The sequence below is a fragment of the Sporobolomyces salmoneus genome, assembly GCF_050403485.1.
Source record: "Sporobolomyces salmoneus JCM6883 DNA, S_salmoneus_JCM6883_v1_ctg33, whole genome shotgun sequence".
Taxonomy (NCBI): Eukaryota; Fungi; Basidiomycota; class Microbotryomycetes; order Sporidiobolales; family Sporidiobolaceae; genus Sporobolomyces; species Sporobolomyces salmoneus.
This window is the reverse complement of record NW_027481130.1, coordinates 73,867-101,197: the sequence shown is the minus strand read 5'-3', so window position 1 is coordinate 101,197 and position 27,331 is coordinate 73,867. Positions and strand designations below refer to the sequence as shown.

Below are 27,331 nucleotides of genomic sequence, written 5' to 3'. Positions count from 1 at the left end.
TGCGACCTCTTTTCCTCTCACTTTCTTTCTCCCTCTCTCTTCTCCATCTCTACGACCTCTCTCTCAGATCGCATCAAATCATGCCGTACGTCAACTTCACCTTTCTCCTATGACTCAGCACGAGCTAATTCGCTGGATGACTCGCCTTGTAGGATCAGTTACTCGACTGGTTTCTCCTCTGGACTCTGCTATCCCGTCTTCTCTGACCCTCTCTCCAACACTTCATCTCTCAATCTCTCTCACGCACCTCCCGCTCCGATTCGTTGGCACGTCTGCGAGGAACTTGGATTATCTCGTTCGTTCCTCTTCTCTCTTCCTTCTTCCTCCCCCAGCTGACTCCTGCGTTCTTGAGCTCGTTTCGTAGAGATCTCTGATGGAACGATCAACGTATTCGTCCTCCACCCTGGACTCGTCTCTCAAGGGTTCCGAGTCTATTTCTCTCGCGACTTCAAGTTACTCGCTCCTACTCGCGATGAAGTCGCTCAAGGAGAAACGATGGGAGTTTACGCGAGTTTCTTGTCAATGCATAATGGCGACAGGGGGGAGAACGATAAGTGTTTTTACAAATGTTTTGGGATTGTGGAACCGAAGCAGGGAGGAGGAGGAGGAGGAGAGAATGGGGAGAATGTTGTTGAGAGACCTCCTTGGTTCATTGAAGGTCAATTTGGACGTAAGCACCTTTCTCACTCTCGACGGAAAGAGTAGTGGTGAGGTGGAGCTGATAAGGAGAGAGGAGAGGGGATGGAAATAGAGGTACCGCCAGATTTGAATTCTTTGAGAAACCATTTCATCGAATTGAAAGTCTTTCGAGCTTTGATCAAACCGGGGACTCCTCGAGGGTAACGTCTCTCTCCCTCTCCCTATTCCTCTCTTCTCCTTTCGTTCGTGCTGACTCTCGAGAAATGGGAGAGAGTAGGGATGGATTATTAGAACCTCTCCAAATTCAATCAATCGATCAATCCTCCCCTATCGTCACTTTCAAATGGTTCCTCGCTACCTCCTCCCAACTCAGTCTTCTCGGTCTCCTTCCTTCTCCTCAGCATCCCCCAGGAGGAAGAGATGATGAAGGAGAGACTGGAAAGAGGAGGATTGAATTCTTGATCAAGATGAATGAAACGTTGATTGGAATGTTGGATACCGATCAGAGGAAACGATTCGTAGAGGTATTGATTCAGTCGAAAGAAGTGGGCGAGATCAAGAGGAAGGAGAAACAGGGGGGGAGGATGAATACGGTTCAAGAAGGGGCGGAAGAAGGGGAGAATGGGGCGAGGGGACCGGAAGGCGAGGATGATTCGATGGGAGAACAAACTCGAGAGAAGGAAGGTGATGCGGATGAGGAAAGGGAGAAGGCGGTCGAGAGGAGGAGATCGTTGAGGAAAAGAATTTGATCCGAGCGCGCTTTCTGTTTCTCTCGTCTCTGTTCTGTTTGTTGTCTTTTTTGTTAGCTGTCTGATACTATATCCCTGTGAATAATGGAATCGTGTTGTTGTTGCGAAAATCGTGACTCGAAAAAGAGAAACTGCGCGGCTCTTCTTCTCTCCTTTTTTTGACTTTCCCCACTTTTCACTCTCTATCCTCTTCCTCTCTCCTCCCTCACTCAATCTCCACCCCCATATAACGAGGATGCTCACTCACGCTGGTTGGTCCGTTCAACTCTACCTCGGTTCTACGAAGCTCTCCGCGTTCAATCTCGAGGCTATCGGTTCCACCATTTTCGCCTCCTACTCTGCCCCTTCTTCCCTCCTCGCGATCGGATCCGAATGGACTTTGATCTGGAGGGATGATCGTCCTGGAACGAAACACGAGTTGTACGAAGGAGGAGGAGAAACGGTCGTGGGACTTGTCAGCGAGGCGGAAGGAGCAGGGGCGAGAGATGCTCAGACGAGTTTGGTTGGAACTAGTTTGTCGCCTCCGTTGAATGAACAGAGTTTGCCGTTCGTCAAAGGGATCATTCGTAAGTCGCACCAGTTTCACTTCTTCGTTCTTTTCCTCTCTCTGTCCTCGCTCAAGTCAATGATTGACTGTGCGTTCGTTCTAGGCATGGGTATCTCACCTTTGAAGATCCAACTCGTCTTGAAACAAGGCCAAACGACCCCAGTCCCGATTCATTCGAATCGTTCCCCTCTCGCAACTTTCGAACTTCTCGTTTATCCCGACTATGGCCACGTTACCCCTTCTCCTGGAGTAGGTGCCGATGATCGTGATCAAGCAGGGACTGTCAATTCTGGTACGTCTTCCCTTTCCTTCTCGAAAGACGAATTCGAATGAGCTTAGACTCGCGAAACGAGAATTTAGGTATCTCGAATCCATCTTCTTCTTCTCGACTCGCTACTCGTCCTACTCCTTCTTCCTCCGCTTCCGCTTCCTCAGTCTATCAATCAACTCCATCTCATCATTCCCATACTTCGACGACTCAACAAATCGCGCATCAATTCGAACTTCAACAACGTAAACAAACCGAAGAGATTTCGAATTTGGAACGTGCTTTGGAGAGCGCTCGTGATCAATCTACCTGTACGTTCTCTCACACTCGGTTGTACAGTCGAGTTGAGGAGAGACTGACGATAGAGTGAAATCAATAGATTTCGAGAAACAAGTTTCGAAAGTTTACAGTTTCCTTTCCCCCTCTCAACAAATTCTCTACTGCTCTAATCGACTCGAACCCCATTCCCCTCTCTCCTTCCACTCTCACACCCAACAGCAAGGATCAGGACAGGGAAAAGCTGAAGAAGGAGAAAGAGAGATCTTGTCCCCAGAATTGAGGATTTCAATCTCGATTTCTAGGGAAATGGCGAGGAGGAAACGGGAGGAAATCGAAGAGGAATTGGTAGAGAGGGAAGTCGAGAGAATGATCAAGGTTTTGAAAGAGACGGGTACGGGTGCTCACGAGGAGGAAGAGAAAGAGGAAGGAGGGGAGAAGGATGGATGAGGAGAAGTGAGAGATTCGAGAGAAGAGAAAGGAAGTTGTTTGTTGAGTTGTGTTCTGTTTCGTGTCTGTTTCGTTTCGTTTGTTCTGTCTGTCTTGAAATACTGTACTCTCGATGGAGTTGTGAAGGTTGGAAGAGTTAGATAAAACACTTTGAGATTTCGAAGAGAGAGCCAGAGACGAGAGAGAGAGAGAGAGAGACAGATTCTTCTAGGGGTTTGAGGAGGAAGCATTAAGAAAAACTAAGAGAGACACAAGGGAAGAGAGACGGGGGACACTAATTACAACGCTTTCACTCGCCTTACCACGAATCGACCGAAGACCTTTTTTTCATTCCGTTTCTTCTAAGAGTGAGAGATTTCACAAACGAGATCTCCTTGAGCCAAGCTGTTTCTCGAAGACAAAGAATAAGTTCGAGTCCGTCTCCCAAGAGGAAGGACGGAAGAAGAGAGTAGGACGTACGAATCTCCTTGAACGACGCAAACTCGCTTGACCTTTCCAGAAACGGGGGCAGAAACGTTCGATTCCATCTTCATCGCACTCAAGACGACGAGAGGGTCTCCAGCCTTGACTTCTTGTCCTTCTTGAACTCGAACTTCGACGACGACACCAGCCATCGGAGCTAATCACAATTTGAACAAGCCGTCAGAACTGTGCAATTGTGCGGAAAGGAAGAGGGAGAGAGAGAGAGGAGAGAGAGACTCACATCCAATCGATCCAGGTTCCTTGGTCGCTTGTTCTCGACGAACGACTTCGGTTGCGGCGTTCTTGTCCTCGATTTGAATGAGACGAGCTTCTCCGTTGAGTTCGAACAAGACCTCTCGCATTCCCGTGACGACGTTGACGGGAGTCGTACCGAGGCATTTGATGAGGAGAGATTTTCCTTGGTCGATGATGACCGAGAGTTCTTCGCCCATCGCGGGCTTCGAGAGGAAGTGTCGAGTGGGGAGGGTACTGATTCGAGGAGAGAGTAATGTCAGCATTGAGAACTGTCAGGATCGAGGAGGAGCGCGAAACTCACGAGAGATCACCGTATTTCTGGGTGAATTCCTTGAACTCCTCAAAGACCTTGGGGTACATGCAGTACGAAACGACATCCGTGTCGGTGATGCTTGAGCCGAACTTCTCGGTCAAAGCTGTACAGAAAATGCAGTGTCAGTTTGGAGAAGTCGAGATGACCCGCTCAAATGAACCGAAACTGACTCTTCTTGGCACCGGCAAAGTCGTAAGGCTTCATATCGGCTCCGGGACGTCCATCGATTCGCTTTTGATCACGGATAATCTTGGTTCGGAGAGGTTCAGGGAAACCTCCAACGGGTTGTCCGAGGTAACCTTGGAAGAATTCGACGACTCTGTCGATTCACGAGTTAGGGTCAGCTCTCGAGTTGCGAAGGAAGAGGCGAGGGAAACTTACGAGGTAGGGAAATCGAGCTTGTCGGCTTGATCGAGGACGTCTTGCTTCGAGAGCTTGTTCGCGACGATGAATTGAGCGAAGTCACCAACAACCTTCGACGAGGGCGTGACCTTGACGACGTCACCGCACTGAACAGGAGAGGAAGACATGAGCTTGGTCTCGATCTGATAGAGAAGAGGAAGCGAGACTGACGAGATCGTTAGCATCGATGTAAGCCTTGACGACTTGTTTCCATTGTCCCGAGAGACCGAGTTGTTGAGATTGGAACATCAAGTTAGTGTATTGACCTCCAGGCATTTGATGGTCAAACACTCCCGAATCGGAACTCCTGACGTTCGCATCGAAGCATTGGTAGAGCGTTCGAACGTTCGACCAGTAGAGGTTGAGAGCTTGAATGTTCTCGTGAGAGATACCGGTACCGAGTTTAGTTTGTTCGAGTGCGGCGCAGACGGCTCCCATCGAAGGTTGAGAGGTAGTTCCAGACATGCTGTCGATCGCGACGTCGACGACATCGGCTCCGGCGGCGGCACAGGCGAGCATCGAAGAGGCAGAGATACCGGCAGTGTCGTGAGAGTGGATGTGAATCGGCATGTCGGGGAACTTTTTGCGGAGAGCTCCGACGAGACTGTGAAGAGTAATCTCGGATCAGCTTCGTTCGTCGGTCTGAACAAGGGTTACTCTTACATGGTAGCGGCTTCAGGTTTGAGGAGACCAGCCATCTGAGGTTGAGGATCGAGTCAGAGCGCGAACTTCGATGAGTGAGTGAGAAAAGTAGGAACGTACATCCTTGATCGCGAGAACGTGAATACCGCAATCGACGAGCTCTTGAGCAAAGTTGAGGTAGTATTCTAGGGTGTACTTCGAGTGCTTCTTGGGGTTCGCGACATCTCCAGTGTAACACTAAATTCGGGAAAGTGAATGAGCTTGAGATCCAAACACATTAGATAGAGACAACGTACGATCGCAGCTTCAACAACACCTCCAGCCTTCTTGGCAGCGTCGATACCTAGTCGCATGTTTTCGATGTAGTTGAGCGAGTCGAAGACACGGAAGATATCGAGACCGTTTTCAACGGCAAGTCGGGAGAACTAGAGCAGAGATGGTACCGAATTAGCTTCGTTCTACAGCTCATCAGATTACCAACTCACCTCGTAGATAGCGTTATCGGGGTAAGAAGTGTATCCGACAGCGTTGGCACCACGAACGAGAGCTTGGAAAGGAATGTTGGGGACGAGTTTTCGAAGGGTACGGAGACGCTCCCAAGGGTCTTCGTAGAGGAAACGCATCGCTACGTCGAAAGTAGCACCTCCCCAGCATTCGAGGGCGTAGGCGTTCTGGAGAGCGTGCGAGGTCTCTTTCGCGATATTGGCCATGTCGACCGTTCGGAGACGAGTAGCGAGGAGAGATTGATGAGCATCACGCCAGGTCGTGTCTGAAGAAGCGAGATCAGTCAGTAACGAATCGACGAGAGTGACAGCGAGAGACACAGAGACTAACCCATGATGAGAACTCCAGGGTATTCCCTAACGGCCTTCGCGAACCCTTCAGGACCCTTCTCCTTGATGATGTTCCTCCATCCAGTTAGGCAAGGTGCGCTCGTGTCGAGAGTCTTCGATTCGTCCTTAGGGTCGACGAGAGTAGGAATAGGGATCTCCTCGTGAAGTCCAGGTTCCCCTTGTTGACCTTTGATCGAAGATCCGTTGACAACGAGATCTCCAAGGTATCCGAGAAGCTTCTGGGCACGGTTTTGCGAAGTGACGAGGTTGAAGAGTTCAGGGGTGTCGTCGATGAAAGTAGTCCAGGCGTCTCCGGCGACGAAAGTAGGGTGAGAGAGAACGCGGAAGAGGAAAGGAATGTTGGTCTTGACTCCACGAATACGGAATTCGACGAGAGCTCGGAGCATCTTGCGACGAGCGATTTCGAAAGTCGCACCTCGAGTCGTGCATTTGACGAGGAGAGAATCGTAGTGAGGCTGAGACGGGTGCGACTACGCTTAGTTCTTCCCTTTCGCGGCTACTAAGCAAAGTCGAACTCACAGTAATTTGAGCTCCGGCGAATCCAGAACTGGCATCGAGACGAACTCCGTTTCCACCAGCCGAACGGTAAACTTCGATTTTTCCGGTATCGGGTTGGAAACCAGCAGCGGGATCTTCAGTGGTGATACGACATTGAATAGCGTATCCTCGTTTCGAGATCGTGTCTTGAGTGAGACCGAGTTCGGGAAGAGTAGCTCCGGCAGCAATCTGTAGAGAGAAGAGGGTGAGAATGGAACACTCAGAGGCAGAGAGGGTTTGGACTCGCCTGGATTTGAGCAGCAATGATATCAATACCAGTAATCTCCTCGGAAACGGTGTGTTCGACTTGAATACGAGGGTTGATCTCGATGAAATAATAACCACGCGAGTCGACGAGGAACTCGCAAGTTCCGGCGTTACGGTAGTTGACAGCCTTTGCGATCTTGACTGCGTCGGCAAGGAGTTGAGCCCTCATCTCATCGGAGAGGTTCGTCGCAGGACCTTGTTCGACGACTTTTTGATGCCTCCTTTGAACCGAGCAGTCACGCTCGAAGAGGTGAACGACATTTCCGGCAGAATCTCCGAGAAGTTGAGCTTCAATGTGCTTGGGCTTGTCGAGGAATCGTTCGACGAAGACGGTACCGTCTCCGAAAGCGGTTTTAGCTTCCGAGACGGCGTTCTTGAAGGCGTCTTCGAACGAAGCAGCGTCTCGTACGACACGCATACCACGTCCTCCTCCTCCCATGGCAGCTTTGATGATGACGGGGAAACCGTGCTCTTCTACGAAAGCGTTTGCCTGATCGTAGGAAGAGATAGCTCCGGGGGTACCGGGAACGACGGGAACGTTGATCGACATAGCTGTGGATCGAGACTACGTTGAGTTGTTGTCACGAATGAGGTGAATGAGAGGAGAATTACCGAGTTTACGAGCCTTGATCTTGTCTCCGAGTCCGTCGATAACTTGAGGTTGAGGACCAATGAAAAGGATTCCAGCTTCCTCAACTTTGCGAGCGAACTCGGCGTTCTCGGAAAGGAAACCGTAACCAGGGTGGATCATGGTAACTCCGTGCTGTTCGAAAGAAAGGAGGAACTGTGAGTTTTCATGCTTGCGAGCAGTTCCAGAAATCGATCAAACGAACCTCTTTAGCGACCTGCAGGAACGAGAATCGTGAGAAGTCAGTAAGCTCGCATTAGGAGGAAAATGAGACGCAGTAGGGGAAAAAGTTGACTGACTCGAATGATATCGTCTTGGGCGAGGTAAGCGGCTACAGGGGTAAGACCTTTTCCAACCATGTAGGCTTCATCTGCCTTGTTACGATGAGCCGAGAATCGATCCTCGTGCGAGTAGATCGCGACACTGGTCATGCCCAACTCATGAGCAGTTCGGAACACTCGAATCGCGATTTCCTATCCGATTCAACGAGAAACTGAATCAGCACTAGCTCCTAGCGTTCAGAAGGGGTTCGGGATGGTTCGAGAGGTGGAAAGAAAGAGATCGGGCTTTTATCGAGAGAGTTTCCTAGTTGCCGGGAAATTCGAGGGAGAGACGAGAGACGAGAAACTCACACCACGATTCGCTACGAGGATCTTCTTGAGGGGAGAAGTACGACCTAGTCTTCGTAGAGAGTTGATGCTGGGCGTAGGAGCTCCCGTAGGCGATCCAGGTCGAGAGGGACTGGGGAAAAAGAAGACCGTGATGTCAGGCGAGAAGATAAGCTCTCCCTAGTCAAGGAAGATGGAGGATGAGTATGAGGAGGACGTACACTGGAGTTGCCAAGTCACGAGCTTCTTGAATCGAGGCCATGATCGAGTCTCGAGATCGTCTTGTTTAGCCAAGAGGAGAGCTAGAAAAGGAGGAGAGGGAAGGAAACGTTTTTGTGGGGAGAGAAAGTTCGTTCCGCGTTGTTGGTGAATGGGCGAGGAGGTAGTCGTCTATGTGAGGTGTGCTGTGTACTCTCTGATGAGCGAGTTGATAGGGAGAGTGAAGAAGAGAGAAGCTTCCAGACGGTCGAAATGAAATCGATTCTTATCGAAAATTCCGAGGGAATCATCGAGTGAGTCACGGACGCGTATCTCCACGATACTCTCTCTTAGCAGCTTCTGAGAACTGCTGAATGGAGATGCTACGAAAACATTGTCTCCGCGGACCATGCCAAAATCGAGAATCCGAGAATCCGAGAGGGACGCTGGTCTCTCTCCTTCGCTCATCCGCTCTCTCGACTGCAGTTTGAGCACTGCAAACCGCCTCACTACGGTCTATGCTATCGCCCTCGACATCGAGAACGTACGCACGCGTTGGAGTCCTTGGCGGAGCTGCCCTCATCTCATTCCTCCTCGTTTCTCGTTACGAGCTCTCGCAACCTCAGAACCGACCGAATGGGATCACAGAACTAGGAGGACAGGCATGGCAACTCACGTTCGAGGCGAAGAAAGCTGGGAGTGGAGGTAATTTAGAAACAGCGATGAAGCAGAATTCGACGAGTACAGGAGGAGGAGGAGGATCCGACGAGTACTGGGACGAAGAGGATGAATCGGATTATTGGTCAATCACGTCGAATCGGAAAGGATGGGATCCCTTACGAGCCGATACAACTCCGTTTACTGAACTCGCCCTCAAGACTTGCGTCCTCTCTCCTGGATTGTACGATCTCTGTTCTCCGACTTCTACACCAGTCGAAGATCAGAAACGTGGGAAATGGGAAAGGATCGATCGGGACGTGTCGAAGAAAGTTGGGATTTATTACCTTTACCTCTACGGGAGACGATTACTTCCAGGTTCTTCAAGCGACGTAATTACCGACCTCGCAATCCTTCCAGACGATAAACCTTCGTCAGGTTGGGTCTCGGTTCCAGAATCCCTCAGAACTGGAGTTTGGCCTCGAATCCCTCCAGTTTACCTGCATTATCGACTCACTCCTCAGGCCGACATTCTCGCGGCTCGCAAGATGGACGAAGGGGGAGACGCTGGAGAACTCGAACCTATCACAGAGATCGACGTCTTGTACGGAGACGATAAAGTTCACGCTCTCCCAGGTTTCAAGAAACTCGAACCTCTCGTTACGGGAGGAAAGGAAGACCCTCGAGCGATCGGAACTGGATACGGAAAGAGCAAGAAAGGACCTCATGTCGGATCAGGTCTCGCGTATCGAAAACAGATCCCTACTCTACCGACGACTCCACTTCTCCGATTCTCCTCGAACGGAAACTTTACGATTCTTCAAGTTGCCGACCTACATTTCTCCGTCGGGCCAGGAGAATGTCGCGACCTCGATCCGTTACGGGAGGAGGAATGTCGCGAGAAAGGAGCCGACGTCTACTCGCTCGAATGGCTCGAAACCGCGTTGGACGAAGTGAAACCTGATTTGGTCGTTTTGACGGGAGATCAATTGAACGGACAAGAGACCTCGTGGGACGCTCGTTCGGTCATCCTCAAATGGAGTCCGCTCTTGTACGAACGACAGATTCCCTGGACGACCGTTTTCGGAAACCACGACGAGCAGACGACGGATCTGGATCACGAAAAACAAATGGGTGAGTCGTCTCGCAGCTCCCTCGTAGGTGACAGGCACTGACGATGATCCCGCTGCAGATCTCATGCGCAAGCTACCTTACTTCATCGGACAAAGCGGACCTTCGAACGTCGACGGGACTGGAAATTATCGTCGATCGATCCGAGCTCCCGAGGAAGACACCGTTCTGTTCAACTTGTACTTCCTCGATTCTCATGTAAGCCTATCGTCTCTCATTGTTGATCTGAATCTGTCTGACTCGTCGTTCTGAACAGGCGGAAGCACCTTCGAAAATCAAAATCCCTTTCGTCAGTCCCGGTTACGACTACTTGAAACCGAACCAGTTAGTACTATCTATCACTCCACACGTAGCCCGTGCTGACCGTGACTCCGTACTAGAATTAATTGGTTCCGAGGACAATCCGCTCAAGTGAAACCGATCATGCGACCTTACTCTCCCTCGACTCCCTCTTCGGCTTTTTCAACGAAGAAACGTCCTTCTCGACCCCGTCCCGCCGCGACACCATCACCAGAAGAACTCGACGACGATCTTGTCAAGCGACAGGTCGACGAGGAGAGTTGGAGTGAAGCGGCCGTCGACGAATTGTCCAAACTCGAGGAAGAAATGCTCGAGAACGGTTCTGGAGGATTCTCCCCTGTAGTCGAACCTGATGATGGATCAAACATCGTCGTCAATCCCTCCTCCTCCTCCTATACCGAAGACGAAGAACTCTTGGACGAAAACGAAAACTTCACCTCCCTCGAATCGCAAAGTAGTCAATACCTCCCGAAACCGTTCGTTCTCCCCGCTGGACCTACTCGTTCGAATCCGATGGAGGCGAAGCCGAACGGGATGGTATTCTTCCATATCCCGCTTCAACAAGCTTACACGGCAGAGATCGACGTTGGACCATCGGGCAAGCAAAGACTCGTCATCGGAAACCGGAACGAAGCGGCCGGAGCCTCGAAAACGGATAGTATGTTCTTCCAGAATGCGCTCCTCGCGCAAGGAGAACTACTCTCGAAGGGGCAAGAAACCGCCGTCGTCGATGAATTTTGGGATGGAGAATCTTCGGCTCCGACCGAAGGACGACCCGAAGTCAAAGTCCTCGCTCACGGTCACTGTCACTTGACATCGGATTGTCGTCGAGTCCAAGGCGTCTGGCAGTGTTTCGGAGGAGGCGGAACTTATTCTGGATATGGAAGAGGTAGTTTCCCTCGAAGGTTCAGAGTGTTCCGACTGAGCGAGTTCGGGGAAAAGATTGAGACGGAACAGTTGCTCGATACGAAGGAAGTCATCAATCATGCCGTTCTTGTTGGAGAGGGTTCGTTAGAGGAAACCATGTAGATTTTCGCATTCGTTTTTCTTCCCATTTTTTCATATCCATTTTCTGTTGTAACGTCTTCTTGCCATTCTCTGAGACTCCTGCCAGTCGAGAAAGTCGTTAACCCTCGGGCTAATCGAATTTGAACGCTATCAAAGCTCGCCGATTTGACTCAGCTCGAGCATACGATTCTCGAGCTCTCAACGCAGAGAAGCATTTCTGATGCACCAGCCTCTTACGAGCTCGACCATTTCGAAGCACAAGTGTAACGTCTTGATTTTCAAAGTAGAAGAGAAACAAAAACAGATAGCAAGGAACCATTTGTTTTTGGGCGCTTAAACGACAGTTCCGGCGTTGGAGGCCTATATAACGCAAAGAAGCTCGATGAGTATCGTGAACAGTGTCGAGGTGGCTGAGAGGGAGAACTCACGATACGAGGCCAGAGATCGGCGCACTCCTTGGCAACGGGACCGGCGATAGCAGAACCCTTCATCTCACCTGCAGTCACGCTCGCGACAGATCAGCAACCCGACTCAAAGGGTAGGATGACGAGGGAGCGAGACTGACCCTTGGGGTTGACGATAACACCCGCGTTGTCTTCGAAGTAAAGGAAGACACCGTCACGACGACGCCACGCCTTACGTTGACGGACGACGATCGCGGGGTGAACCTTCTTACGAAGATCGGGCTTACCCTTCTTGACGGTAGCCATAACCATGTCTATTCATTCAGTTTTCGAAAATTCAGGAAGAAAGAGATCGGGAGATTGATCCGGTTGCGCAATAGAGAGGAAAATGTAGCAGGGCGAGGGAGCGTCAAGGTGAGCGAGAGCAAGTAGGTCGAGACGAGTAGCGAGGCGTGAGAGGGTGATTGAGGAGCATCGATTTGCGATTCGAAGCGAAATTGTAAATTGAGGCATAAAGTGAGAAGAAATCCGTCAGCTCTCTCGCTCTCAATCGTGCGGATGATCGCGATTGTACGTACCACCAGCAGAGGCAGCAGGGAGACGGTTAAGACGGGCACCGGTACGGGTGACAGCGATGATCTGCAAACTCAATCGCAGACTTCAGTTTCCGCTCGTTCGAATTCAAACTGACGAGAGGGCGAGCTCACGTAAAGGTTCTTAGCACCAGAGTTGTCAGCGCAGTTCATAACGGCTCCAACGGGGAGAGCCAAAGTCATGCGGAATTTGTTTCCGGCGGATCCTCCACGTCCTCGTCCAGCGGCCATTGTTTATGTAAGAAGGGGGGAGGGGGGTTAAAGGGGGAGAAAGACTGTACAGGAACAGAGCAAGAGAGCGATATGATCAGTTCAAGAGGGTCCTTTAGTGAGACAAGATTCGAACCTGTGTTCCCTGCGTCGTCTCATCCTCCTAGGCACTCTGTGGCCTCTCTGAATCGCACTTTGTACCGTACTACATCCTACTGACCCGTCCTTCAGCCTTCCACACGTTGATCTCGTTGTAATCTCCTTCTCTCCCTCGAATTTTCTCAACTTTCAAAGTCCCTCCCTCTGTCTCTTCTGTGAGACTTGTCGGTGATCGGTTGGCCGGATGGTAGTTTGCTGTATTTAGAGATTCGTACGAACGTAGGCTCGAGTCGATTCGTAGACTTACAGAGCGGCGAAGTTTCACGGGAAGCAGAGAGCAAATCTCTCGAAATCATCCTGTCTTCCCGCTCTCACCTACTCGACTCGTCGCTCGCATTGTCCTGCGCATGGACAGGGTAACCAGTCACGCTGCGCCTAGTCGATCAGGGCCCCAGGCAGCTTGTCTGCAATTGATCGATTTCACTTCTTCCCCTCCGCCTTGCTCCCGCTCCGAACTACCGCAACATTTGTAGGACGAACAGTCGCTTGTGGACTCGTAGGCAACGACAATGCCCGAGCTTCATTGTCCCGGACGATCGGCATTCAAACAGACATTTCAAGCCATCTCCCTCTCCCTCCTCTGAGTCCTCTCACTCGCGTCTCTCTTCGATTCGACACACGTACGGGAGCCTGAAGGAGGTTGTATTTGACAGCTACAAGCAACATATCGACGGAGATCAAGTCGTGTCCACCCAACTCGAAAGGACCGGATCGCAAGAAACGGCCCCCTTTTCAACATCTCGTTTCGTCTTACTGATGCCAGAAACGACGGTATCGAGGTGAAGAGGAAGATTAGAAGAACAGGGTGAAGGAGAAAACGAGAGAGGGCCGGGAGATGGAGATAGATGGCGAATCGCAAATATCGCCAGCCCTCTCCCGCAATCGAGCCTCACTCGTCGGAATTGCAAGAAGCAGGACGCAGCCATCCTCGTCAAAGTAGAGACTGATGCAATTTACTCGGGGTTCATCAAGGATGCGAGGCGGTCGTCTTTTCTCTCTTTGTCTGTCTTCGCCAACTTTGCCTGATTGGGAGAAACGCTTTGGCTCGAATTGCCTCCTCAAGGTTAGACTCAAACTTTCCAATCTATTCCGCCTCTCGTTCTTCCTTCCATTCGATCTCTATCTTCTTTGTTCTTCTCCTCTTCGACTCCCCCCCAATCGTCGTCGAACGACCCATACTCGAACTCTCAAATCTCGCTCGCACTGTCCTTGTCAAGACAAGGCTCTCCTCGTCTTCCGCCCCACCTCCTTCTCCGACGTCCGACGAACCTTGATAAGAAGAAATGGCTCAAAGAATGACCTCAGCTACCTGGCCACCTCGACCGTTCGACTCCTCGTCGACGTCGACATTCCACAACCCCTCTCCATTCGACAGCCTCCCTTACCCTTATCCTCAGTCAATGTCGTCGAGTACGAGACTTGGAGTACCACAAACATCGACGCTCTCTCCACCCGGAGGAGGAATTCGTCGTGCGAGGAGTTCAGGAGCCCTCGATTCGTTTGATTCGAATCGACCTCCTCCGCTCCAAGGCTCGTGGTCTTCCCATTCTCCCTTCTCGCCTGCGACCTCGTTGCCTCCTCAACGAGACGAATCTTACCCTTCTTTCGACTACTATCGACGGCCTTCGAGTACTTCAGTCTATCCTCTCCCTGATTATCCGCAAACTCCTACTCACGACAACCCTCGAAGGTTCCACCGACGTACCTCTTCAGCTCAGCCTGCGTTCTTCGCCAATGGAGGATCGGGATCATCTTTCACTCGCCTCGACAGCATCGCTTCCGGGTCAGATCACTCGGATCCGTCGAGCAGGAAAACTTCGATGAGCTATTCAATGTCAGATCCGTCTTCTCATCGAATGCAAGGCGAGGCTTCGGCAGAGGACGTTGACAAGGTGAGTTTGAAGTTCTTTTCCGTTCAAGCTCGGAGTTTCTGATGTGTCTTTGCCTCGACAGTTCCTGAAAGATATGAAGGAAATGCTCGGCCCCGATGCTATGGGCTCCTTCGAACAGTCTCCGACAACTTCTTTGCCTCCTCGTTCGCAACCCTTGACCCTCACGAGCACTTCTTCCCCTCCCTCTCGCTCTCCCGTCGCCGGACAACCTCCTCGTCAAACCTACAACGTCTCTGGAGTCCTACTCAGCGAGGAAGAGTACCGACAATACGCCCATTCCGAGCAATCCGGCCGTCACAATCGATCTTCGTCGATAACGCATCATCCTCAATATTTCCTTTCTCCCGGTTACGACCTCGAACGACCCAAATCTGCCCCTCCCTCTCCTCAAGTCGATCCTTCTGCAACTTTCGCACCTTACTACTCTCCTTCTCCCCCAAACGCTCAATATTCGACTCCTTTCACCCCTTCCTATTCTTCCTCCTCTTTCTCTTCAAACACTTACCCTCCTTACCGACCTTTCCATCGACGCGGCTCCTCAGTAGACGCAACGATCCCTCGTACGTTCGTCACGACTCCTTCGATCCCTGCATACGGATACGCTTCGTTCCCTACTCCTCCTTCCTCCTCTTCTTCTCCCTCTCGTTCGAATCAACCAGTCGGTTACCCTCCCCCTTTCATCCCGCAAGAACACTTCTCGACTCCTCCTCCCTACTCTACCCCTCCAGTGGCGAGAATGTTTTCATCCTCTTCGACGAACTCGAACTGGAATGAGGATGCTCCGATTTCTCCAGTTTCACCAATCCGTTCAAGGGGATTCGGCGCAGGATCAGGACCAGGAGAAGGGAGCTACAGATTACCTTCGAGCGAGTCTTCATCTCCTACCAAATCGAGAGGCGGAGGAGGAGGAAGGGGAGGAAAAGTGAAAGGACCGATTTCGTTCATCAATTTCTCCGCGGACGATTCGAAAGTTTTGTTATCGGGAGTCGCACCTAGTGGGAGTTCGAAGAAGAGACAGAGGGAGGAAAGCGCAGCTATGTCGACGTCGACGAGTGCGACGAGTCAGGGAGCTTTGGAAGGGGGAAACAGCGCGAAGAAAGGTCGTAAATAGTGTTTGGTTGTTTTGTGTGTTGTTGTGCAAACTCTTTTTCTCTTTGCTCCTCATTAGGTAGAGTGCGAGAGACGAGCAAACACGGGAGAGCGAAAGTTGTGCGAACCCGCATTTCTTGCGAAAGTTTTGTCGCTTTCTCTCTCCTTCCTCTTTCCACTTCTTCATCTCGCCTCGCAACCTCGATCATGGACATCGATTCATCAACACAAAAGATGGAAGCAGCCGAAGGATCACTCACGGTCAACCCCACTTCAACTACCTCTCCTCAACCCGATGCAGATCTCCCTCCCGAACTCGTCTACGAACTCGTCATGAAATGGAGGAATGTCTCCTATGACCTGAGTGTAGCAGAATCCGATACAGTCGTACGTCCCACCTTTAACACGTCGAGTTGAAATCGATCATCAGTGAACTGTTTGTGCGCGAGTTGTAGGGCGACTTGAAAGCGATTCTATTCTCTTTGACGGGAGTCCCACCAGATCGGATGAAATTAGTCGGATTGATCAAAGGGAAACTACCAGCGGATGATCAAGAAATCGTTAAACTCGGATTAGGTGGTCGAAACTCGACGACGACGAATCGCAAGAAAGAGTTCATGATGATTGGTACGGCGGTTGGAGATGAACATAAAGAGATTGGACCGATCAATACGGGGGATGAACCGGATATCGATTACGCGAGTGCAGGAGCTGCGACGAGAGAAGCGTTGAAAGCTATGGAATCTATCAGGAATAGGAGGAAGTTGAAGGAAACAGCGGATGGTTTACAGTTGGATAAGATGAGGGAACCTAGAAAGGGCAAGAAACTATTAGGTGAGTTGCATAATTCCACTCAGATACCGCGAAGAAAGCTCAGAGAAGCCATTTCTCGAATTTTGAATTTTGCTGATGGACGACTTCTTCCCTCGCTCGACAGTTCTCGATCTCGATGGATGCATTCTCGATACGTCTCTATGGAAGGAACCCAACTTCTCGACACAGTGAGGTCTGCGAAGTGTCAACCAGCGATTAGACGGTTAACCCTTTCGACAATTCCGCAGAATGTTCATGCGACCGTACCTACACGACTTCCTACGACTCATCTCTCCTCATTACGACATCGTCATCTGGTCTCAAACGAGTTGGAGATGGTTGGAACAAAAGATCGTCGAGCTCGATGTGAGTCGACGAGCTTTTCAGTTCTCCGTCCTCGAGACTGAACTGAGAGCTCTTTAATTCACTCAGATTATCGGACCTTCGAAGAGGGGAGATTACCCAGTTGTCACTACGATCGATCGGAAACCAATGTTCTCAGTCTACAGTGAAAGAAAAGGTCAACCGTTCAAACATGAAGTCAAAGCTCTCGGTACGTTTCCTCTTTCCTCAATTCGAGACAAGGGTCGCTCATTGTCTCATGTCCGCAGGTATCCTCTGGTCCAAATTTCCCGAACATTATTCTGCACAAAACACGGTTCACATCGACGATTTAGTCAGTACCAGCTCCGATCAACGTGTTGCAAGCGTGAGGCAACGGGACTGACCTAGATCGCCACTATCTATCCCTCGCACTCGAACAGTCTCGAAATTTCGCGATGAATCCTCGGAATGGTATCAAGGTTCACGCTTACAAAGACGCTTTGTCTCGAGACAACGTATCGACCGATATCGAGTTACTCTATTGCGCGAGGTACCTACTGCAACTCGTTGGCATTCAGGACGTGACGACGGTGGATCATTCGAAATTCAGGAAATGTAAATTACCTCTACCGACTGGAGTCGAAGATCCGCTCAAACTCGCTCCCCAACCCGCTGCTCGGAATGGAGATGCTTCGACTTCGACGTTTAACGCGGCCAACCCTCCACCGCCGCAATGATTCCTCCCTGTCTTTTCTGCCTGTTCCCTCGTTTGTACTTTTCCCTCTCGCAAACCCCTAGTTCTTCGTATCGTTTCGTTCGTTGTTCTCGTTTCTTCTGCAGTCTGATTACTTCCTTCTCTCCTCGCAAATCTTCGTTCTCTCTAGCAATTTCAGTCGTTCGTTTCTCCTCTTCTTCTGAATCGATTCTCTGAGAGGTTCGTAACGAGGAGACTTGAATTTCAAAAGGCGTGAAAAGAAGGAGAGAAACGATGCGTTATACTGATGTAGACGAGCGAGAGAAGGGAAGAGACAAAAAGAGCCGGGACGAAGGTAGATGGCGTGGCTTTTTAAGCTTGACGAAGAATGATGTGAACTCCCGAATCGGTAGAGACTGCAATGCAACATGAGAATCAGTTTCGGGCTCAGGACAGTGGTTTTCAGCAGGGAGTAACGCACTGATATCGCTCATCTCGCCAACTTGGAGTCCGAAAGCGGCATCTTCGAAAGGTTTTTGCATTTGGTTGCGACCAAAGTAACCTAGTCACTGTGGATGTCAGCCTACTACGGAGCAATGCGTAAGGTCGAGCTCAGGAAGTGACTGACCTAGATCACCTCCATCCCTCGCGCTCGAGCAATCCGATTCAGTCCTCGCCAAATCCGCAAACGCCTTCGTCAACTCCGGTTGATCCTTGAGCGTCTTCATGTGTCCCTTCAAGATCTCGATCGCCTCTTCTTTCGTTCGAGTAATGTTGGCATCTTTCCAACTCGAAGGTCGACGACTTCCTTGATGTTTAACCAACAAATGACTCGCTCGAACTCGATTCGTTCCCCCTCCTCCTCCTCCTCCATTCACCGCTCCCGAAGAGGATGATTGTCCAAATGTAGATCCACCACCAGAACCGGAAAGGTATTGAGCACCGGGGAGAGTCGAAAGATCAGAGTCCGAGAGTTGGTCAGGAACTTCCCAGCGGGATTCTTGAGTCGAGGCGTTATAGAAGTAAGCGCGTTTGCGACTGTTCGAGAATCGAATTTCTGTGTCCACACGGGTTCGGGTTAGTCACAGGCTGGAGGGAGGGAGGTGAGAAGAGAGGGAACTCTGACGTGCCCCACTAGTTTCCTCGAATTAGGTCAGCTCGTTGCTGACGCTTGGAGATAGAAGTCGGAAACTTACATCAGACATTGTAGTCTCGAGTTTAGTGAGTGTAGAAGAGGGGAAAGAGGGAAGAAACGTAATCTCGGAGTTTGGGTTTGATGAAGGTGTTTCTTGACCGAATCCCCCTTGATTTCGCGACAACGAGGTTGAGGATGCCGCCAGCAGCACCAGAGAAGAAGAACCTGGTACCAGTCGCGATCGTATCGAACGCACCCGAGTCAATCTTGCTCCCTTACGCATCGCAGATCATTCAGTCAGTCGACTCATTCCTCCTCTCTCCTCTCGTCTGGCTTAGAGTAGCCTGCTGACTCTACGCTGCAACAGGTCATTACAGCTACTGCATCCTCATTCTCAGGTGAGCGACCCCCCCTTTCTCACACTCGAGCATTCTTGTTTGCTCATATCCCTCTCTCAACGCCCTCTCCCCTCTCGTAGATCGTTATCACCTGCGTCACTCCGACCTCTCATTCGATCCCCATCAACCCTTTCCTCCCACCGAGCACTTTCCTCTCCTCCCTCCCTTCCTTCATTCGCCGCCCCACCAGACCAGCTTCGACTCTATGGCAATCGACAACAGGGATGCTTAAAGCGATCAAACTCGCACGGAGGAGATTAGTACAAGGTGCATTGGCGGGAGCGGGAGGGGAAGGGAGAGGACAACTACCGAAATATGTTGTCGTCGTTTCTGGGACGGACGTCGAGAATCCAGGGAGGGACGAGGTGTCATGGGGAGAAGATCCAGGGGAGAATGAAGAGGATTGGGAGACATTCGCGAGCAACTTTACAAAGGTGAGTCGATTAGAACGGACCAGCTTCGGCGCCGGTTCTAACTGTTACTCGTTTTTCGATAGGGAACTCATTGCACGACTCTCTTCTCCCTGATCTCACTGGGTTCAACGCCGAATCTTGAAGCGTTCTGGAGAAAGGTAACGCAAGACCCTTGCCGAACACTAGCACCAGCGAGACCTAACTCGTCTGCTCTTCCTTTCGCAGTCATCGGGAAAATTCCCTCCTCATCTCATCTACAACTCGACTTCTTCGACGACACCCTCTGGACTTTCTTTCCCTCTCCTCGCTCCGAATCACACCTGCTTCTTGATCGGGTTCTACACGAATCGATCAGCTCAACAAGCTCAAGCTCAAGCTCAAGCCAATTCTGCTCAAGCTTCTCAGCCTCCTTCGACATCGGTACAAACACCAACGAATACGAAGAGAGCAGCGCCCTCGAGTCCCGTCCTCAACAACGGTGCAGCGAAGAAAGCGAAACCGAATCCGAATCCGACTCCTTCATCCTCCGCCGCAACTCTCCCCGCGAACTCACCTCCGAATCCAGCTGGAGCGTTCCTCACTGGAAACAGAGTTCAACAGCAGCCTACTCCACCTACGAGTACTCGAACGATCCCAACCCCTTCGAACCTACAATCGAATACTCAGTCTCCTCTCCAACGACCGAGCGCTTCTCCCTCGATGGCCCCTGCTCTCCCTTCCACCCTCACGAACGAATCACTCCAACGCTACGTTGAGGAGATGAAAGCTGTCGCGGCAAAGAGTGGTCAACCTCCTCCTTCGGCTCAAGATATCCAAAACGCCGCGATTTCAGCATATCAAGCTGCTCAACGATCCGCTAACGGTGGTCAATCCTCGAACGGACTTCAATCGATGACCCCTCGTTCGTCGAATCAACCGAATTTACCACCGAATCAGAACAATCAGAACCCGAACAATCCGAATAATAATCTCAATACGGCGAACATTGCGAGAGAACTCGCACAGATGACTCCTCAACAGATCAATGCCTTACCAGCGATCCCACACGAGATGAAAGTCAAGATTGAAGCTCATTTGGGTGCGATCAGGGATAAGGTGAAAGCGGGAATGATGGCGGAGGAAGAAGGACAGAAACAAGTGAGGAGGTTACAGGATTTAGCGAATCAGTGCGTATCTACTTACTCGAGACCTTTGCTCGGATTATGAGCTGATGTCACGGGATTGATTGCGTCCAGTCAAAGGTTGAAAATGCATCAACACGAACTCGCGAAACAACAGCAACAAAACGCTCAAAGTTCAGGACTCGGACTGAATATCTCTCCTCAAATTTCTCATTCTCGTCAACCTACCGCGAACAATCCTTCGAACTCTCAGCAACCTCCTCCGGGGCCGAAACGTCAAGATTCAGTTCCTCACAAGACGATTTGGAGAGGAGCGATCTCGTGGGCTTTGACGGAAGCTTCGGGGGCGAGGAAAGATTTTACAATCTATTGTGAGGCGGCACCGATGCAGTCGTCGGCTGCTCGTGAATTGTGCGTCACTTCTCCGATTCAGTTCGCCTCGTCCCGGCGGAGAACTGACCCGTTGAGGTTGTTGACCACAGAGCGGAAGTTCAACTACCTCCAACGTTCCGAATCAACTCGTTATCTCAGCTCAAGATGCAAGTCCTCCAAGAGCTCGCGACGAAGAACAATTTACCTGCGATCAGTCTAACTCCCATGTCGAATTCGGCCCTCCCTCCCGAACTCGTCGAGAAATTGAAACAGAATGGTCACAACAACGAAGCGCTCTATACAATGTTTGCTCAATCTATCGAAAGTCGTTCAAACGTGAGTCGAAACTAGCTTCTCCTTCTTTCTATTCTTCCCGTTGCAAGAGCTGATTCGATTGAGCTCGCGATCGTATAGTGCGGTATCGTTAGATTCTCGGGCTCTTCGAACGGACTCGTCCTCGTCGCCGTTCCGAATCAAAACAAACTACTCGCGATCGTTTTCGCCAAAATTCCTCTTCCCGCCGAATGGGCTCAACCTTCCTCCTCTTCCTCTTCCAACTCGAACAACGCTCAGCAACAACAAGATCCGCAACAACATAGTCGAACTTCGACAGGACAATCGATTGCTCCTCCGTCTCAGAATCACGCTCAGCAGCAACCGAGACCTCCATCTGCTCAAGCCCAATCTGGGATGTTTGCATCCCCCGCTTCATTCCCTACTTCGAACCTTCCCCAGCAGCAGCAGCAGTACTCTTCAGCTCCTCAACCCTTCGCCGGCGCAAAGAATAACGCGTTCCCTCAATCTTCCTTTACGACTAATTATAATCCGAACTTGAACCCTTCACCTCAGATGATGCAGATGCAACAACCTCAACCCCAGCCTCAACCCGTTCAGCAACAGGGACAACAGGGACAGGGACCAGGGGGGTTCCCGGCGGCGGGAGTTGGAGGAATGGATTATTCGGAATTGGAGAAATTGTTGGGTCCCGAGCAGTTGAAACTTATCCTTGGGGGGATCTGATACGCGCTATCGTACGAGTACCATCAGGAGGAAGGCGTCCGCAACCGTTCTCGCGCGATGGAGAGGACTTCAAACCCGAAACTTTTCCTCCCCTTTTCCGTGTCTAGTTTACCCTCTCCTTCTTGCAGGAACTTCTTGATACCCTTTCCCTTTCACTATATACGTACTCCTAATGTGTCGTTTCTATTCCTACTAGAACTTCCTCATCCGCTTGCAGTAACTTTGTCGTTCAAGAGTTGTCTACGCAGCGTCGTAGCGGAAGTACACGCGAGTTTTCGGACGCCTCGCTAGGCGATCGAGCAGCAGATTCTGATCTGTAATGCCTCGAGCATAGGGTCGAACGCGAGAAGAAACCGCTTCGGACTCATTCTGCCGCCTGCGCGAAACGAATCAGCTCAGCTGGTCTCCCTTTTTCCTTTCACCTCGTCCTCGCGCGCGCGTCTCCTCCTCTGACAAGCGTAGCCCGACATGTAAGTCTATATCCTGACCATCGTCTAGTCGCGCTCCGATGATCGCTCACCGCCGAATCCTCTTGATCAATTACTGAACTCTCTCTTCATCTCCCCTCTCTCATCTCTCTCTCGCAGGTCGAAGCTCCCTTACGCAGAGAATGAAAAGGCCTTATGTTTCCACGGTCCCTTGATGTATGAAGCCAAGGTACATCTACATCCTCACATTCTTTCTTCCATCTCGCGTCGAACGCTCACTCCTCTCCATGCTTTAATCGTATGGGAAATGGGGTGAATAGGTGTTGAAGGCGGAAATGTGGACGAAAGCGATGAATAAGAATGGAGCGATTGGACCTCATTATTTCGTTCATTATAAAGGTTGGAAACAAACGTTCGTCCTCTTTCTCCCTCTCTCTCGTCACTCCTTCCTGTAGGAGCAGTAGTGAGCTGATGCTTGACTCGTACTGCGTGTGACGAGGGTAGATGGGATGAATGGGTTCCAGAAGATCGATTGAACAAATACAACGAAGAGAATATCCGAAAACAGAAAGCCCTGATCGAACAACAACGAGCCCGAGACGCCGCCGAACGAGAAGCTCAAAAGTTGTTGGAAGCTGAACAAGCGAGGAAGAACGCCGCGGCGGGAGTATCGGGATCGATAACGTCGAGCGTTAGCGGACTTCCGACGGGACCGAGTGGACCGTTGGGTGGAGGAGCTGGGGGTCCGTCAGTGTTGGGAGGAGGAGGAGGGATGGCGTCGATGAGGAGGGCGGATGAGGGGAAGAGGAACATGAAGCGAGGGAGGGAAGGTGAAGGAGTGAGCTCCATTCTCTTTTTCTTGCCTCTTTTCGACTGCACATTGACTGGCAGCGAGCTCCTCGGTCATTCCGTAGGAGGATGAGTACATGAGTCGACGGGAAGTCAAGATCTCAATTCCCGACAACCTGAAAACCCAACTTGTCGATGATTGGGAAGCCATCACGAAGAATCAACAGGTTCGCAAACGTCTCTCTGTTTGTCTGAAGGAAGCGCACTGACCTGCGGATCTTCCCAGCTTGTTCCTCTACCACGAGTGCCGAACGTCGATACTATTCTCGATGAATGGCTCAAATACTTGCAAAACGAAGAGGATGATAAACGACGGTGAGCCCGTTTCTTTGGTCTCAGATCAGACTGAATTCCTCGCTGACTCGTCGATAAACTCTATGCAGACTAGCTGCCGAGATTGCCGCAGGACTCAGTCTCTACTTCAACAAAGCACTCGGAAACAACCTTTTATACCGATTCGAACGTGGTCAATACCAAGAACAGTACAAGAAACTACAAGGAACGGACAAACAGATGAGTTCGGTTTATGGAGGTGAACACTTGTTACGGTTGTTCGGTGAGCTCTTTCTCCCTTTCCCGGGATATCTCTCTCTCGCCTTTGCTCTCGCTCACCCACTTTCGGTGATCGACAGTCAATCTACCTGAACTCCTAGCGGCTACTTCCCTCGACCCTGAATCAATGAGCGTGCTAAAAGAGAACATGGTTCAATTCCTTGCGTGCGTTCTTTTCGCGCCGTTCTCTCACACTGCTCCGTGCTCACAATTTCTGTCGCACATAGATGGATGGATCTGAATCGAAGAGTACTGTTCGTGAAAGAGTACAATGGAACGAGTTCGGGATACCAAAACAACAACCGAGGATGATCTTGTCGTCTCGCCCTGATGTCACCCGTGCTCTCGCTTTCCCTGTCCTTCTCTCTCGCTCGCGTTTCATGTAGTCTCTCTCGATTCCGTCTCCCTTGTTTTGCCAACATTACTCTTTCGTCGTTTTCTCACATCAACCAGACAGAAAGGAGAGGGGGTATCGAGTCTACATGCGGAGGGGGTATCAATTCTATTCAAGCAAGATGTTCCGAGAGTTTCGAGTTTGTGAGCCAGTCAATAGAGGCGTCTTCGAGGTGATCATCGAAATCTCCGACGAGGTTTTGTCGATTCGATTCGAGGTGATTCCGAATTGAGGCGTTCAGTGCAGATGGGTCCAGATCCAGATTCAGACTCGCTGAGGGGGAGTGGGTCCAGATTGATCGGGAGGAATGCTTCGAGCATAGCTGGAGGGCGGCAAAGCGGATTAGCGAAAATGTAGGACAGGATTTATTCGCGAACGCTCACGAGAAAAGGTAATTGATCCGAGTTGAGCTTCTCGTTGTCAATCTATTCGCCTCCGATTCGTTCAGTAACCGTCCAGCAAGCGCTACTGAGCGAGAGAGAGACCAACCATTAAAACCACGGCGTTCTTGTTCTCCCGCTCGATCGAATCCGCTACTTTGCCTAATCCCAGCGGTACTGACATATCTCCTATCCGTGAATTCACGATATACAACCCCAAGATCTCCTTCCCTTGTTGTTTGACACTCGACTCTGCCTGGACAACCAATGCTTCTCTCAGCTACCTCATTAGGCGACTCTGGACATGACAGAAGGGTGGACATACGAGTTGTAAAGCTACTTCCATCATTGCACTCAACTCTGTCCAGTGATGAAGGAGCGGGATCGCATCCGAGATCGAGTTGGAGGAAGAACCGACGAGCAAGCCGCAGACAGTTTGAGTTGGGTGTTTGGCGGCGTGTAGGATTAGGAGTTCACTCGCACGAGTCGAGAGCGTGTAGTTTGACATGACAGTCAATGTTGAAAGAGGAGGAAGCGCAGACTCTCTCTCGCACGCATTGACAGGAGCTGTTCGCTTAAGAGGATGCATGGTCGAGACAAGCTAAGAGGTGAATTACAGGTAAGAAGAGAACTATCAATGACGGGAGGTGGTGAACTGAGCTTCGTAGGCGGCAATCGCAGCTAAAGGGTTCGCGAGAAGAATGATTCGCACAAAGCTTTCACTTGTCAGTACCTCGAGTCTCGCAATCAGGTCGATTGGAACTCACCAGTCTTGAAGACGCAGGTGACGGAGTGCGAGGGCGTTCGGAATTCCTGGGGCGCCAAAAGAGAGATTAGTCGAAAGTCTCGCAAAACTCGAAAAGGAGCAAATTACCCAAGAAGATCCGGTTATAGGGATCCAGTGTTTGCGGAGGTGACGGTGTTTGACGATATCGTCATGTCGAGGGAGTTTCTGTGGGCCTCGCGCAGAGGTAAGCTCAAGAACGAAAGGGAAGGGTTTGAGGAAAAGCTCACTTTGCAGTGAATCTACTCGGTATCGTAAAGGGTGTGGTTAGCCTCTATCGCAATTGGTGGAAGGTAAGACACTACTCACCTTGCAGTAGGCATGACCCCTTCCATCCTCGGCGACGAGGGTTCTTTCGACTCCGACTCCCATCGTGTCGTGGAAATCTTTCAACGCGAGCGAGAATTGCAGTTCCTACGTTCGGTCCTCCCTCTAGTCAGTCTGTGTATACTGAATAAAGAGCGGCCGAACGTACTTTGAGAAGAGCGATGAGTTCCCTTTCGACTGGAGAGTCTTCAGGTCGAGCTGGGTTCGGAGGTAGACTCTGAGTTGGAGTTTTTCCTCTCCTGATTCCATCCGAGTAAAGACCGCTATCAACTTCCATCCTATCCGGAACCGATCCAGTGGAACGAGGACGAGGCATCGAAGTTGGAGGTGCGAGGCGGCCAAAGCTTTGTCCACTTCCTCCTCCATTCGACGAAGAGAATGCGGAGATTTCGCTAGGATCGGGTTGAGCAAAGTAGGACGAGTCAAATCCGGAAGCAGATGTCATTCCGTACGATTGAGAGTAACCTGGACGATGAATTTGGGCTGGTGCCGAGGAAGTTCGCATCGAAGGGAAAGAGGGTCGCGCGTTATCCTCCATTAACGCTCGACGGAGGTTGTTATCGTAGTCAAGGGAGAGATCGGTGGCGACTCCGGTGCCAGCTGTAGAGTCTGCACCGACCGTTGAATCTCCTACTGCCGTGAACGCGTCTTCGTCGTCGTTGTCTTCGAAAGGACCTCCGTCGTCCTCGAAAACTTCATCACCATATCGGTTGTAGCGCGAGTGGTCGAGTCCTTGTAGTCGACTATCAGAGTACTGGGGTGGAGCTTGGCGAGGAGGGTCCGGGTACGAAGAACGAGAGGGAACTCTTTGCGTCGAGGCAAGAGAAGGAGGAGGCATCGCCATTGACGCAGGTGAGCGACGACCCATTTGTTCTTGTTGAGCGAGTCGAGAGGATGGTCGATCCACCGGAACTGCTCGAAGAAGGGCACCGTTCGTCGGAGGTAGAGGGGTGCGGTTTCCTTGACGCGAGGGAGCAGGTTCGATCGCATCAGGCGCCTCACTCCCGTTGAACTCCTCAACTTCGTTCGCTCCGAAAGAAACCGAACGACGTCTCGTCGGAGGCTTCAGGCTCGAAAGATCGGTACCAACCGCCTATTCACGAGATTGGTGACTTAGCTCAGATCGAAAATCGAGGCAGAGGTAGACCGGGACTCACTGTACTGACGACAGTGCTGACGTACGAGTCGACAACAGTATCTTCTCCGTCTTCGTAGTCGTCCCACCCGTTTCCGCTCAAGGTGACAGGCTCCCTCGACAATCCTGAGCTTCGTGTAGGCTCGTTTCCGCGGTAGGATTGCGATGGATATTGAGGACTGTAGCTTCTCTCTTGTCGTTCGTCTGTGTCGCATAGGTAACGATTGTAAGCGGGACGAGAGATCAGTAGGAAAGTGTTGAGAGCGCACAACGAGAGGAAGCTGAGGGAGGAGGAAGTGGATTCCGTCTATCTGCGTATCTTGACATTGCTCTAGCTGGTTTCGCTTGACCAGATCGCGATGAGTGCTGTATCGAGTGACGGAAAAGAGCGCACGAAGAGCAAAGGACTCGAGAGCCGCAAGGTGCTCGTTGGAAAACAGAGAGGGTCCCTGCTTCCCCGTGCTCACTCCGCGGATTGCAGTACAGTCCCTCTCTCATCGTCTCCACTCCAGAGCGATGAAAACCTAATCCCTGGTGAAGAGCAGCGTCGCTAGAGGACGTAGAATAGAGGGGAAAGGGCGTGAAGGGCGACAAGTTCAAGAAGAAAAGGGTTCGTTTCGTTCCTCTTCGTCCCGCTGGAGCGCTTTCACCATC

At 51.0% G+C, this 27,331-nt stretch overlaps 12 protein-coding genes across 12 annotated transcripts; 7 read left to right on the top strand and 5 right to left on the bottom strand.

Annotated features, from left to right (window-relative positions):
• Positions 1–80: 80 nt before the first annotated feature.
• Positions 81–1,388, top strand: JCM6883_004330 (uncharacterized protein; the record flags this gene model as incomplete). The annotated part of the gene is made up of 5 exons (XM_076633046.1): positions 81–85; positions 153–295; positions 365–670; positions 752–839; positions 917–1,388. The coding sequence occupies 5 exons, from the start codon at positions 81–83 to the stop codon at positions 1,386–1,388; spliced, it is 1,014 nt and encodes a 337-aa protein (XP_076486960.1).
• A 235-nt stretch (positions 1,389–1,623) lies between these two features.
• JCM6883_004329 (uncharacterized protein) lies at positions 1,624–2,929 on the top strand (the record flags this gene model as incomplete). The annotated part of the gene is made up of 4 exons (XM_076633045.1): positions 1,624–1,954; positions 2,039–2,227; positions 2,296–2,514; positions 2,583–2,929. The coding sequence occupies 4 exons, from the start codon at positions 1,624–1,626 to the stop codon at positions 2,927–2,929; spliced, it is 1,086 nt and encodes a 361-aa protein (XP_076486959.1).
• Positions 2,930–3,270: 341 nt separating this feature from the next.
• JCM6883_004328 (pyruvate carboxylase) lies at positions 3,271–8,159 on the bottom strand (the record flags this gene model as incomplete). Its single annotated transcript, XM_076633044.1, has 19 exons — positions 3,271–3,313; positions 3,389–3,548; positions 3,633–3,880; positions 3,948–4,062; positions 4,130–4,278; positions 4,341–4,468; positions 4,533–4,965; positions 5,025–5,059; positions 5,124–5,240; positions 5,300–5,428; positions 5,489–5,772; positions 5,838–6,312; positions 6,377–6,583; positions 6,642–7,213; positions 7,274–7,424; positions 7,495–7,506; positions 7,589–7,762; positions 7,922–8,030; positions 8,119–8,159. The coding sequence occupies 19 exons, from the start codon at positions 8,157–8,159 to the stop codon at positions 3,271–3,273; spliced, it is 3,582 nt and encodes a 1,193-aa protein (XP_076486958.1).
• Positions 8,160–8,613: 454 nt separating this feature from the next.
• JCM6883_004327 (uncharacterized protein) lies at positions 8,614–11,212 on the top strand (the record flags this gene model as incomplete). Its single annotated transcript, XM_076633043.1, has 4 exons — positions 8,614–9,886; positions 9,945–10,081; positions 10,140–10,207; positions 10,264–11,212. The coding sequence occupies 4 exons, from the start codon at positions 8,614–8,616 to the stop codon at positions 11,210–11,212; spliced, it is 2,427 nt and encodes an 808-aa protein (XP_076486957.1).
• A 312-nt stretch (positions 11,213–11,524) lies between these two features.
• Positions 11,525–12,419, bottom strand: JCM6883_004326 (60S ribosomal protein L23; the record flags this gene model as incomplete). Its single annotated transcript, XM_076633042.1, has 5 exons — positions 11,525–11,551; positions 11,620–11,687; positions 11,757–11,909; positions 12,174–12,234; positions 12,303–12,419. The coding sequence occupies 5 exons, from the start codon at positions 12,417–12,419 to the stop codon at positions 11,525–11,527; spliced, it is 426 nt and encodes a 141-aa protein (XP_076486956.1).
• Positions 12,420–13,852: 1,433 nt separating this feature from the next.
• Positions 13,853–15,560, top strand: JCM6883_004325 (uncharacterized protein; the record flags this gene model as incomplete). Its single annotated transcript, XM_076633041.1, has 2 exons — positions 13,853–14,449; positions 14,511–15,560. 2 exons carry the CDS (start codon positions 13,853–13,855, stop codon positions 15,558–15,560), a joined length of 1,647 nt encoding a protein of 548 aa, XP_076486955.1.
• Positions 15,561–15,745: 185 nt separating this feature from the next.
• JCM6883_004324 (uncharacterized protein) lies at positions 15,746–17,412 on the top strand (the record flags this gene model as incomplete). Its single annotated transcript, XM_076633040.1, has 7 exons — positions 15,746–15,925; positions 15,994–16,372; positions 16,476–16,539; positions 16,600–16,717; positions 16,784–16,904; positions 16,963–17,027; positions 17,116–17,412. The coding sequence occupies 7 exons, from the start codon at positions 15,746–15,748 to the stop codon at positions 17,410–17,412; spliced, it is 1,224 nt and encodes a 407-aa protein (XP_076486954.1).
• Positions 17,413–17,741: 329 nt separating this feature from the next.
• ESS1 (peptidylprolyl isomerase ESS1) lies at positions 17,742–18,574 on the bottom strand (the record flags this gene model as incomplete). Its single annotated transcript, XM_076633039.1, has 4 exons — positions 17,742–17,785; positions 17,851–17,931; positions 17,998–18,426; positions 18,562–18,574. The coding sequence occupies 4 exons, from the start codon at positions 18,572–18,574 to the stop codon at positions 17,742–17,744; spliced, it is 567 nt and encodes a 188-aa protein (XP_076486953.1).
• A 125-nt stretch (positions 18,575–18,699) lies between these two features.
• JCM6883_004322 (uncharacterized protein) lies at positions 18,700–21,828 on the top strand (the record flags this gene model as incomplete). Its single annotated transcript, XM_076633038.1, has 8 exons — positions 18,700–18,800; positions 18,872–18,902; positions 18,983–19,336; positions 19,399–19,473; positions 19,541–20,481; positions 20,551–20,847; positions 20,919–21,144; positions 21,223–21,828. 8 exons carry the CDS (start codon positions 18,700–18,702, stop codon positions 21,826–21,828), a joined length of 2,631 nt encoding a protein of 876 aa, XP_076486952.1.
• Positions 21,829–22,470: 642 nt separating this feature from the next.
• Positions 22,471–23,969, top strand: EAF3 (Eaf3p; the record flags this gene model as incomplete). Its single annotated transcript, XM_076633037.1, has 8 exons — positions 22,471–22,485; positions 22,577–22,668; positions 22,761–23,094; positions 23,171–23,272; positions 23,332–23,420; positions 23,489–23,661; positions 23,738–23,822; positions 23,885–23,969. The coding sequence occupies 8 exons, from the start codon at positions 22,471–22,473 to the stop codon at positions 23,967–23,969; spliced, it is 975 nt and encodes a 324-aa protein (XP_076486951.1).
• A 194-nt stretch (positions 23,970–24,163) lies between these two features.
• On the bottom strand, positions 24,164–24,939 carry JCM6883_004320 (ER membrane protein complex subunit 8/9 family protein; the record flags this gene model as incomplete). Its single annotated transcript, XM_076633036.1, has 4 exons — positions 24,164–24,373; positions 24,435–24,476; positions 24,541–24,687; positions 24,757–24,939. 4 exons carry the CDS (start codon positions 24,937–24,939, stop codon positions 24,164–24,166), a joined length of 582 nt encoding a protein of 193 aa, XP_076486950.1.
• Positions 24,940–25,065: 126 nt separating this feature from the next.
• On the bottom strand, positions 25,066–27,004 carry JCM6883_004319 (uncharacterized protein; the record flags this gene model as incomplete). The annotated part of the gene is made up of 8 exons (XM_076633035.1): positions 25,066–25,112; positions 25,199–25,244; positions 25,306–25,383; positions 25,446–25,457; positions 25,525–25,629; positions 25,691–26,635; positions 26,700–26,881; positions 26,947–27,004. The coding sequence occupies 8 exons, from the start codon at positions 27,002–27,004 to the stop codon at positions 25,066–25,068; spliced, it is 1,473 nt and encodes a 490-aa protein (XP_076486949.1).
• Positions 27,005–27,331: the final 327 nt, after the last annotated feature.